Here is a 12,637-nt window from a genome sequence, read left to right on the forward strand (position 1 = left end):
CCATTTTGTAGATGGTTCCACTTGGTGCACATATAATGTAATTTGAAGTGTATAATTGCTAGCCAAATTGCAGGGAGCCAGTTTTAATCCATCTTGATTGTATGTTTAGCATTCCAGTGATATGTCACTTCATTTTTAAAAGCATTATAAAAAGTTTCTTAACATAAGCAACATAACAGGTGCCACATGTGGAACAGGATCTGTTTACCCTTTCAGAGCACCTGAGATCACCCCAGTTTTTGATTGGATTCGTGTTGCTTAGTCTTTATTATTCTATGTTGTGACTTCTGTATTACTATTTATCTGTTTGTTTTTTTATACAGTTAAGCTGCATTATGCGAGCACCCTAGATTTGTGTTCTACCCAACAAATGCTGAAATACTTGCCATTGTTATTTTCTAGCTGGCTACTATGTTATATATAACTAATTGAACACGTTTTTAATACTTTTTATTCTGGATTACAAAAAATATGACCAGAAAAACCTTAAATGATCGTCGAATTAGCCAAAAGTTTTGAAGTTGCACATAAGAAGTAGTCCTCATTAAGAATTCTTGTGTAGTTTATTATGACCTGTGCTTTTGGCTAAGATGTCAAAGAACAATAATTATTGTATGAAATATTTAATCGCCGAAAATCTCTAAAGACAAGTAGTTTAGATTTCCCAAAGGGCAAAAGTCGTAGGAATATTGTTTGTCATCAATACGTAGTACAACTACGTCAGTAGTCTATTTATAAGTTCAACTGTTCATGCTGTTGGCGGCAATTTCAAATTAGACTCAGAAGACGAAAATTTCGTATCTTTTCAATTTTGAGGCAGGGATCGACCTGCAAATAAGCGGTGATCCGAGGTCCGCGACTTTCCACTTTTGCACGCGGAAATTTGACTTGGTTTCAAGCTACAAAAATGTACGCCCGACGGAGTCAACTTCCAATTGAAAGAAAATAAGAAATAACTTTGCAAACCTTTTTACCAAAGTCTCCAAATAAACGATATAAAAACTTATTTTCATCCTAATTCATGACAGCGATGTTCATTTTGTTCAACCGCTAGCTTTATACGGAAAATCGCCGACAAATAATGTGTAAATTCGAGTAAAATCGTATCTGATTGACAAAAACAACATTGTAAACACAATAACAATGGCTGCCGTGAAGATAAAATTTACAATATCGGATCCGATTCCGGAAGCTGATAAGGGTAATTCCGGGTTTTGGCGATCTTCTACAAAAAAATCCAGGCAGGTGACAAAATACATCTATGCATGGTAAATGAATATAAACACTAGAATTGAAAACCAAAATATATGTAAAAGAAAGAAAAAGCAGAAAATATTTTATACAGACACTGAAAATTACTTATTGAAAAATTTTAAGGTCAAAATCCTATACAGTGTGACAGCTGGGAACAATATATCTAACAATATATATGTTCATGGTCACAGTATAAATTTTCTGTATCAGTGATAAATGATGATAATGCATGTGAGATGCTTCTAAAGTGTAAACATATTACTGCAATTTTGAAGGGGTATTTTTTTCTCAATTTTGAAGGGTCAATTAAAGTAGGCTAGCTGGAAGTTTCTTACTTTACTTTCACAAATAATGCAACTATATTATATAATACCGAAATGTAAGCAAATCATATGATATATAGGTGACGTCCTTTAGACCACTCTACCTCCTCCTGTTTGATAACTTGGAAATGGTCAAGATCCCCACCCCTGAACCATTGATATAATCAAGTATAGGACAATATAATAAATCAAATAAAATATAAGGGGAGTCCCTGGAGTCACATACTCCCTCTTGTTTGAGAACTTGGAAACGGTCGAGATCCTCACTCCTTAATCATATATATTCATGTTTATGACAATATGAAAAATCAAATGAAATATAGGGAGAGTCTCTGGGGGTCACCCCACCCCTCCTGTTTTAGAATTTATAAACGGTCGAGATCCCCATCCCTAAACCATATATATTCATGTATAGGACAAAATAACAAATCAGATGAAATATAGGGGGAGTCCCTTGGGTCACCCCACCCCCTCCTGTTTGAGAATTTGAAAACCGTTGAGATCCCTACCCCTCAACCATATATATTCATGTATGGGACAATATAACAATTCAAATGAAATATAGGTGGAGTCCCTGGGGTCACCGTACACCCTCCTGTTTGAGAACTTGGAAATGGTTAAGATCCTCAACCCTAAAACTTTAATACTTATGTATGGGACAATATAACAAATCAAATGAAATATAGGGGAAGTCCCTGTGGTCACCCCACCTCTCCTGTTTGAGAACTTGGAAACGGTTGAGATCCCCACACCGAAACAATATATATTCATGTATGGGCCAATAAAACGAATTGAATGAAATATAGGGGAGTCCCTGGGGTCATTCTACCCCCTCCTGTTTGGGAACTTGGAAACCGATGAGATCCCCATCCCTAAACCATATATATTCATGTATGGGACAATATAACAAATCAAATGAAATGTAGGGGAAGTCCCTAGGGTCACCCTACCCTTCCTATTTGAGAACTTGAAAACCATCGAGATCCCCACCCCTTAACCATATATATTCATGTATGGGACAAAATAACAAATCATTTACATTTACTTTCGGCAGGTCAGTCAGACCTCACCTTTGATCCCTGTAGTAGTGAACATTAATTTGTCTGATTCGTGTCTCATAACTTTTGTACGATAGAACACAAACTCAGTTTTCTTTGCAGGGAAACCAGTCCATTCATACTATTACATGTTCGTACTAAGTCAACTTGTACTACTAGCAGTCAACTAAAACCAATGTTAACTACCAAGTAGAACAACTGCAATCATTGCAAACTTGTACCATAAAAATATGCATTGATATATGCAATGCTTTTGAAACCTTGATAACATATAAATTATTTGCCTTAATAATTAATTCATTAGATAAACATAAATGTACTATATATGAATGTTTAATGTTGAAGCAACATTGCCACAGTTTTCATAATTACGTTTGCCTTGGTTTTGGGTTTTTGGTTAACTGCCTTCAGCGCTTACAGCGCTTTGATTTATTTTTAGCCATGGTGTTGTCACTTTATTTTTAATCTATGAGTTTGACTGTCCCTCTGGTATCTTTTGTCCCTCTTGTCGTCCTCTTGAAATGCTCAGCGGGTCTCTTCCTACATAAAGGTAAACACGGGTCACATTTTGGGAATGTCAAATACAGCAGTGGGTTAAGTTTCACTGAAGTTATATATCAATGGAGTGAAATTTATATGTCAATGCGTCATACAAGTGAAGCTGTGTTCTGATCTTTTTATCTCCCTATATGAATTACTAATTCCATCTGGATAACACATATATATGCACAATGTCTAATGGTCCTGACTATATAGTTTACTTGGAATTAGCAGTAGATGAAATAGTCAGTATAATAAAAATCACCCATGCTTCAGATGAATGAATTACAGTGAGACGGAGTTAAATCTGCTGATGAGTGAACTACGGGGAAACAGAGTTTATCAATGTTTATAATATTCTGATTTCTGGAGCTATGTACCAATCATCAAGAAACTAAAGAGCTAACTCATCTCAAAAACTAGTATTCAGTCTGAAAAATTACCAGTATAAAATTAAAATTAATTTATGAATGAATCATCTTGTTTATAGACTAGTCTTATAGGAATAAACTCCTGCAATTTTGTTCCAAAGGGTATCACCAGCCAAGTAGCCAGCAATTTGTGTTGACATGAAATATCACTGATATATTTTTTCTGTTAATTTCCTGGGTTTTTATACGACCGCAAAAATTTTTGCGGTGGTATATTGGTATCACGTCATCGTCGTCAAAGAATGGTTTCCAGATAATAATTTTAGTATAAGTAAATAGAAATCAATAAAATTTTAACACAATGTTTATAACCACAAAAGAAAGTTCGGGATTGATTTTTGGGGTTATGGTCGCTAAGGTTAAAGAATTACGTGCCCAAAGGGCCAACAACAAGCATTTATCTAGTGTCAGGACACTAAGTTGTGTATAAGTATATCAATTGTTCTGAAATTGTACCACAATGAGTAGAAGGTTGGGATATATTTTAAGGGTTATGGGGCAAACAGTCTAATAAAGGTCCAAAAAGGGGCCAAAAACAAGCATTTTTGTAGTTTCAAGAAAATAAATTGGAGTTACAAAAAAGAATGTATCTTTCTTTGTTTTTTTTTTTAATTTGAATAATTAGAAACATTTTCTACACCAGCCATAAATAGCTTTTGTTGTATTTGTTACATTATTCCCAAAATTTTTGCTTCAACTTTATTATAGACTTGGCCTAGTAAGTATTTCTACTGTTGGAATATCCCTTTTTGTCCGTATCACTATGTCTGTCTGCCCTATAAGATATCTGTTATATTTGGTTGAAGAATTACACAACAGAGGTTCCTGAAATTCGGCATCCAGATTTATGTATTATCTAACTGTAGTTAATGATGCGTTTTATGATTCATCAGCCTTTGACAACAACTTCATATTTACTGAACATGTTTTGTCTCTCGTCAAGAAAGTCGAAAAAAGAAGTAGTATGCTATTTCTGGCAGAGGCGTCGACACTACATCATGGTTTGATTAGGTCAGTTTATAGGGATGCACTGGTTGTAGGTCCATGAAATTTGGTATGCAGTTGTTTCTATGATGAGTTTATTTACAACCACTGGGTCGATGCCACTGCTGGTGGAGTTTTTATTCCCCGAGGATATCACCAGCCCAGTAGTCGACACTTCTATGCTGACAAGAATTAGCATTGATATGGTCATATTTATTTAAATGTTAACAAAACTTTTGAATTTTTGAAATACGAAGGTTTTTCTACCTCGGGAATATATTACCTGAGCTGTATTTGGCATTTAGGAATTTTTGGTCCTCAATGCTCTTCTACTTCGTACTTGATTTGTTTTTTTGTTTTGTTTTTGGATTCGAGCGTCACTGATGACTCTATGTAGACGAAACGTGCGGCTGGCGTAACAACACAATTTTATTCTGTTATCTATGAGGAGTTTATTTACAATCACTGGGTCGATGCCACTGCTGATTGAGTTTTAATTCCCGGAGGATATCACCAGCCAAGTAGTCAACACTTCTGTGCTGACATGAATTATCATTTATATTGTCATATTTATAAATTGACTGTTCACAAAACATTTGAATTATTGAAATACTAAGACTTTTCTACCTAAGGAATAGATTACTCGAGCTGTATTTGGCAACACTTTTTGGAATGTTGGTCCTCAATGATCTTTAACTTCGTACTTTATTTTACCTTTTATTTTTTATGGGATTCGAGCGTCACTGATGAGTCTTTTGTAGACGAAAAAAGCGTCTGGCGTAAACACAAAATGTAATCCTGGTATCTATGATGAGTTTATTTACAACCACTGGGTCAATGCCACTGCTTGTGGAGTTTTTAATTCCCAGAAGGTATCACCAGCCCAGTAGTCAGCACTTCTGTTTACTATCATTGATATGGTCATATTTATGAATTAACTGTTTACGAAACCTTTTAATTTTAATACTAAAGCTTTTCTACCTTAGGAATAGATTACCTGAGCTGTATTTGGCAAACTTTTAGGAATGTTGTTCCTCAATGTTCTTCAACTTCATACATTATTTAGCTTTTTGATTATTATTTTTTCGAGCGTCACTGATGAGTCTTTTGTAGACGGAACGCGCGTGTGGCTTAAAAACAAAATTGAATCCTAGTATCTATGATGAGTTTATTTACCACCACTCGGTCGATGCCACTGCTAGTGGAGTTTTAATTTCCCGAGAGTATCACCATCACTTCTGTGCTGACATGAATTATCATTGAAATTATCATATTTATAAATTAACTGTTTACAAAACTTTTGAATTTTGAAATGCTAAGGCTTTTTCTACCTTAGGAATAGATTATCGATCTGTATTTGGCAAAATCTCTAGGAATTTGGGTCCTCAATGATTTTCTACTTCGTACTTTATTTGGCCTTTTTATTTATTTTTTGGGATTCGAGCACATCATCAATGGTAATATTGGCCCCGCTCCCTCAGTAATGGTCGATATACTTTACATTTTATGTCCAATAAAAACCATTAGTGGTAGGTCAATAATACTTGGTTTGCATATGTCAAATGAATGAGAAGTATGTTGATTATATGGAACAGAGAACTTTGTATGTTTTAAACTCCTGACTTATTGTTCTAAACCAATATTGTTTAAACACAATTACTGATTATCGATATTTTCCGTGTGGCATCCATATTTACTACAGCTGTATGGTATCAGGCTGGAACTTGGCCCTGTAGACACTGTATATATTTGTCTGTATCTATATTTCCACCTGATATTATACATGCTGTTTTTCCCTCTCCCACAACACCTTTCATAGCTGCAGCTACGGTAGCAGCGCCTGCTCCCTCTGCCCTTATATGGTTCATTTCACTCAAAAGCTTAACTGCATCAGCCACTTCCTGTAGGCTAACAACAATCGAATCTGTCACAAGGCTTTTTACCAGAGGCAACATTTCAGGAAGAACGGATTTTACTCCAATACCATCTACAAAACTAGTCCGAAAAGAAAATGTGACTTGTTCCTCGGCTTGTAATGCTGCTTTCAACGGACAGGCTGTCTCCACCTCACATGCATATACTTTGATGTTTGGATTGTGTGCTTTAGCAGCTATAGCTATGCCACAAATCAGACCTCCTCCTCCATAGGGAACTATAATGTTACTGATATCAGGTATACAATCCACTATCTCTAAACCTATTGTGCCAACACCTGAAATATATAAAATTTCCATTAGTATCTAACTAGCACTAGCGAAGGTTGAAACATATATATATATATAATATTATTATGTTAACTTAAGCATACTTCTAACCAGACTATTCTTAATTTTTGCCTTTAAAGGGACATTAAGTGACGAATCAGAACCACCGAGTTGAGTCAAAAATCTCAATTTGATTTATAACTTGCTTCCAGATTGACCCGAATTACAAAAGAAATCAATAGACAATGCATCAAAACTTAATGAAGCATCAGCATTCGTGTTGGTTTTTTATCGGACTATCACCTTATCATAATCAACCAAGATTACATCCAACGACTACAAATAGTCATGTGACATATGTTATAATAAATAAACATTAAAAGACAAACAAGTTCAAAAGTGTAATGATTTCATTTCATAGATTAAAATATATATGTGAATCTTCATTTACTTGCATTGAAGGTCAAGTAGTCATCTAAATGATGATCAAATGCGCAACCTATCACCTACTAAGTATCAAATAAAAAATTGCATTCGAACCAAACTGATACAGAATTTTTGTCTTGCAGAACAACAAAACATCAGTAATTTTTATAGATAATTTTAACATAATTAATCCGAACTGAGATCTAATAGCAAATTGTTATTCTAATCAGCCGCTTTAATTAATGGTTGTAGCAAACAGAATGTATTTTAATTTTTGCTTTTAATCAAGGCTTGAGTACGTTTACATGTTACTCTTTATTTGTGAAAATGAAATGTCTGGCAAAAAACTTGTATATCTGGTCTATCTAAACCAATCACATGTCGTCCAATAATAGTTGTCTTCATTTCATGCAATTATCAAAAGAGTTTTTTTTATTCATGATTCGTAATTTATTCAATATTCAAGTTCTTTTAAAAAAGAAACAAAAATGTAAACGCCAAAAAAAAATAACCCCAAAAAAACAAAAAACAGTTTCATTTCAACGAGAATTATTATATGATACATATAGCATATCATTTTGAAAAAAACAGTGCAACTGATTAAATAAATGTCGAATTAAGTTATTATATAGTTATCAAAAGTACCAGGATTATAATTTAGTACGCCAGACGCGCGTTTCGTCTACATAAGACTCATCAGTGACTCTCATATCAAAATAGTTATAAAGCCAAACAAGTACAAAGTTGAAGTGCATTGAGGATCCAAAATTCAAAAAAGTTGTGCCAAATACGGCTAAGGTAATCCATTCCTGGACCAAAAAAATCCTTAGTTTTCGAAAAATTCAAAGTTTTGTACACAGGAAATTTATAAAAATGACCAAATAATTGATATTCATGTCAACACCGGAGTGCTGACTACTGGGCTGGTGATACCCTCGGGGACGAAACGTCCACCAGCAGTGGCATCGACCCAGTGGTGTAAATAGTTATCAAAAGTACCAGGATTATAATTTAGTACGCCAGACGCGCGTTTCGTCTACATAAGACTCATCACTGACGCTCATATGAAAATAGTTATAAAGCCAAACAAGTACAAAGTTGAAGTGCATTGAGGATCCAAAATTCCAAAAAGTTGTGCCAAATACGGCTAAGGTAATCCATTCCTGGAACAAACAAATCCTTAGTTTTCGAAAAATTCAAAGTTTTGTACACAGGAAATTTATAAAAATGACCACATAATTGATATTCATGTCAACACCGAAGTGCTGACTACTGGGCTGGTGATACCCTCGGGGACGAAACGTTCACCGGCAGTGGCATCGACCCAATGGTGTTAATAGTTATCAAAAGTACCAGGATTATAATTTAGTACGCCAGACGCGCGTTTCGTCTACATAATAAAAGATTCATCAGTGAAGCTCAAATCAAAATAGTTATAAAGCCAAAGAGGTATAAAGTTGAAGAGCCTTTAGGAACCAAAATTCCAAAAAGTTGTGCCAAATACAGCTAAGGTAATCTATTCCTGGGATAAGAAAATCCTTAGTTTTTTGAAAAAAATCAAAGTTTTGTTACAGGAAATTTATAAAAATGACCATATAATTAAAAGAGAGGCGGAATAAATCTCCTGATTACAAATTGATGTCACGTTCTAGGAAAAGAGGACATGATTATGGTCACGTACGGCAATCAAACCTTATCTTGTTTTATTTGTGAAACATACATTACAAAACGGTCTACCAACGTGTGATGGTGTTCGTAACATTTTTGAAAAGATGACTTCAACTTTACCACTTGGATCATTTTTTGATACTTTCTTTGTGAACACCAACATCCTGTTTAGGAAATCAGGCTGGAAATTGCAAAGGTCTTGCATAACATATCAACTGATAGATATACCCAATATACAAGTGCCGTTTGTAAGTTCCTACATAGACATGATTGTATGCTAAAATTATCTCTTTTGTTCAAGGGTTTTGTTCTCTATAGAACCAAATTGTCAATGTTAAGCTGTAACTTAAGGCGACAGTGGTAAATCGATTTTCAAATCCCGTAAATCGATCCGGGTGTGATAAATTAAGAAAACAAAACTGATTGCATCGTATGAACTCCAAAAGGATTGAGAGCGTATGCGTCAGCAGGGTAAAAAGTAAAATCACAAAAACACTGAACTCCGAGGAAAATTCAAAACAGAAAGTCCCTAGTCAAATGGCAAAATCAAATGCTCAAACACATCAAACGTAAGAGTCTTTTGTTATGCATGCATTAAAACTTTTAACCCCGCTGCAAATGTTTGCACCTGTCACAAGTCAGGAATCAGATGTACAGTCGTTGTCGTTTGTTTATGTAATTTATACGTGTTTCTCGTTTCTCGTTTTTTTATAGATTACACCGTTGGTTTTCCCGTTTGAATGGTTTTACACTAGTAATGTTGGGGCCCTTTATAGCTTGTTGTTCGGTGTGAGCCAAGGCTCCATGTTGAAGGTCGTACATTGATCTTATAATGGTTTACTTTTATTAATTGTTATTTGGATGGAGAGTTGTCTCATTGGCACTTACACCACATCTTCCTATATCTATTGACCACAATATGAATTCACACTCATTCAAAATATCACAATCGTAAATGTGCTATAATCGATTAAAGTACTGTCAGACGATTACACTGGTACTCAAAGTCTAAAGGAAACAATGTCGCAATTGAGTTGAGACACCGAGACATAGCATTGGTCAAACAAATCATGATGACGACTATCAAACTTGATTTCATTCATTTTTATAACACTGTTGGAACAGTTTTTGTGTGAGGAGCACATCCCTTATCATGAAGTCGACATAGTTTGAACATGCATGCACGAACGAAATAGGCAAATATATTAACTTCAAACAATAATGATCTGTCATTGATTCAATTATAAATCTTTCTTTCTATGTGTCAACATCAGCGAGAAGATAAAGATACTAAGCAGGCCTTTTTCTTTAGTGGTAGTATTATTCCAAGTTGACCAGAATATATAAGATGTAAGCACGCATTACAATGTGGGTTATTCAGTGTCGGACAACATCAATACATGTATACCTGAGAGTGAAATTTAAGAACTTTTGAATTTGAATTTGCGTTTTTTTCTGTTGGTTGTAACAGAAGTTTGCTTAATATGAGTACAAAATCAAGTCGACCAGTAGTGGTGCAGATTAGAATATTCAGTGACTGCTAATATCAATTAACTAAACTAAACAAAATATGTTGTCAATCGAAAAGTCCAGCAAATTGGATAAAGTCATCTTCTGTGATTTTTGCTTTTGAAATTAGCGAAGTTGTTCATAAACTCATATTTCTAATGCCCAAACATAAGGAATCTTAAACTTACGTTTCTAGTTTTTGTAAAAACAGTTCTGTTAATAGTTATCAAAGGTACCAGGATTATAATTTAGTACGCCAGACGCGCGTTTCGTCTACATAAGACTCATCAGTGACGCTCATATCAAAATATTTATAAAGCCAAACAAGTACAAAGTTAAGTGAGACAATGTCCTAGATCTATCAATATAATGGAATGGGATGCAAATGTCATACAAGTGAGATATTTGGCTAGCTTTAAAACCAGGTTTAATCCACCATTTTCTACATAAGCAAATGCCTGTACCAAGTCAGGAATATGACAGTTGTTATCCATTCGTTTGATATGTTTGAACTTTTGATTTTGCCATTTGATTAGAGACTGTCCGTTTTGAATTTTTTAATCCAGTCTTGAAAGACGACAGAGATTATATAAAGAAATAGCTGTGATTGGCTGTTATATCATTTGCACAGTTTTCCGCAGCTGGAAGCATATCAATTTAATGAAGTTGCATGCAAGTGCACTTATGTCTTTAAAAGAATGTTTAAGTTTTGAAAACAAATGTAATGTTTACACAATTTACAGTCTTTTTCGTTCGTTTGACAGTTTAGAATTTTCTACTATCTACACTTCACTTTCGCATAATCTTTTTAAGCAAAATTAAAGTTTTCCCATATGATTAAATAGGCTTTTGAAAAATCTAATTACAACTTTTTCTGCAACTCATTTAAATCTTTGTTTTTTGATGAAGAAGTTATGCTAGATATACTTACTAAATATGTGATGAGACAGCTGTAAATGTTCTCCTTGACAACATTATGTATGTTAGGTTATAGAACATGTGCTATTATTAACAGTAACAATGGAACAAGGAATGTTTTCTCGGTGTTTGTTACAAATACTAAAAACCATGACCAAATTCTTTTACAGAAACATGTACAAAATATTGGTTTGGGAAACTGATTAGCCTACGTGAAGACACACACTGGTGTTTTTTGGTGGGATTGTTTTAGGGCATGTACATTTCTGTTTAAGACAGGCAGTTATTTTGGTTTATAAGCAAGTAGCTTCTTCCTCGTCAAACATGAAAGCTAAGTTATAACATCACGTTATTTATATAGTTAATGTGTTGATGAAATATTTACCAGTGTTATGTGGAACTAGTTATCAAAGGTACCAGGCTTATAATTTATTACGCCAGACGCGCGTTTCGTCTACATAAGGATCATGAGTGAAGCTCAGATCAAAATAGCTTTAAAGCAAAACAAGTACAAAGTTGAAGAGCATTGAGGACCAAAAATTTAAAAAAAAGTGCCAAATACGGCTAAGGTTATCTATGCCTGGAATAAAGAATGTCCTTAGTTTTTGAAAAATTCAAGGAGTCCAGCATAAGGCAAAGCTACAGAAAATTAATATTGCATTAATGTAAGAAGCGCTACCTATAACCGAAGATAGAAAAATCAAAGACAAAGCTTAATACCCGCAACAACATCTGGATCACAGACAGCATGAATAAATGTTCCCTGCATTCCTTCATAGCTATGTGTCTCAACTGCCTCCCACCATTCATCGAGCTCCACTTTCGTTATACTTCCTTTTAGTTTTTCAATTGCTGATAACTGGTTCAATGGACTGTGACTTGGAACTAGAACATTACAACGCATGTCCATATCATCTGCAATCCAAGCCAAACATTTAGCAAAATTACCAGTACTAGCAGTGCAAACCCCATGTTCTAAAGTTTCTAATGTAATTTTCCTCATAGCATTTAATGCACCTCGTAGTTTAAATGAACCACATGGTTGTAAATTTTCCAACTTTAAAAAGATCTGAAAAATAAATAATTGATACTATTGAAAGGAAAGGATATTATTACGTATTAATTTATGTTTAGAATCCGTTCATACACATGGGAAAGAAATAAAGAGAAAGAGCAAAAGTAAACTGCTTGGTGTTTTCGACTGAGAGTCAAAAGGAAGTATACATTAAGTGAAAGCCAACAGCCAAATGTTTATACGATCCCTACAATCTATTTGAGTGGAATTCTTTTTATATCGTTTTGCCATTGCAAAAACTAGTAGT

The 12,637-nt window shown here is 34.5% G+C and overlaps 1 protein-coding gene across 1 annotated transcript; it reads right to left on the reverse strand.

Moving 5' to 3' along the window:
* Nucleotides 1-5,743: 5,743 nt before the first annotated feature.
* LOC143047078 (L-threonine ammonia-lyase-like) lies at nucleotides 5,744-12,354 on the reverse strand. The gene is made up of 2 exons (XM_076220045.1): nucleotides 12,036-12,354; nucleotides 5,744-6,802 (listed from the first exon to the last, which is right to left on the reverse strand). The coding sequence occupies exons 1-2, from the start codon at nucleotides 12,316-12,318 to the stop codon at nucleotides 6,303-6,305; spliced, it is 783 nt and encodes a 260-aa protein (XP_076076160.1). The 5' UTR covers nucleotides 12,319-12,354; the 3' UTR covers nucleotides 5,744-6,302.
* Nucleotides 12,355-12,637: the final 283 nt, after the last annotated feature.

The sequence above is a fragment of the Mytilus galloprovincialis genome, chromosome 9, assembly GCF_965363235.1.
Source record: "Mytilus galloprovincialis chromosome 9, xbMytGall1.hap1.1, whole genome shotgun sequence".
NCBI lineage: Eukaryota > Metazoa > Mollusca > Bivalvia > Mytilida > Mytilidae > Mytilus > Mytilus galloprovincialis.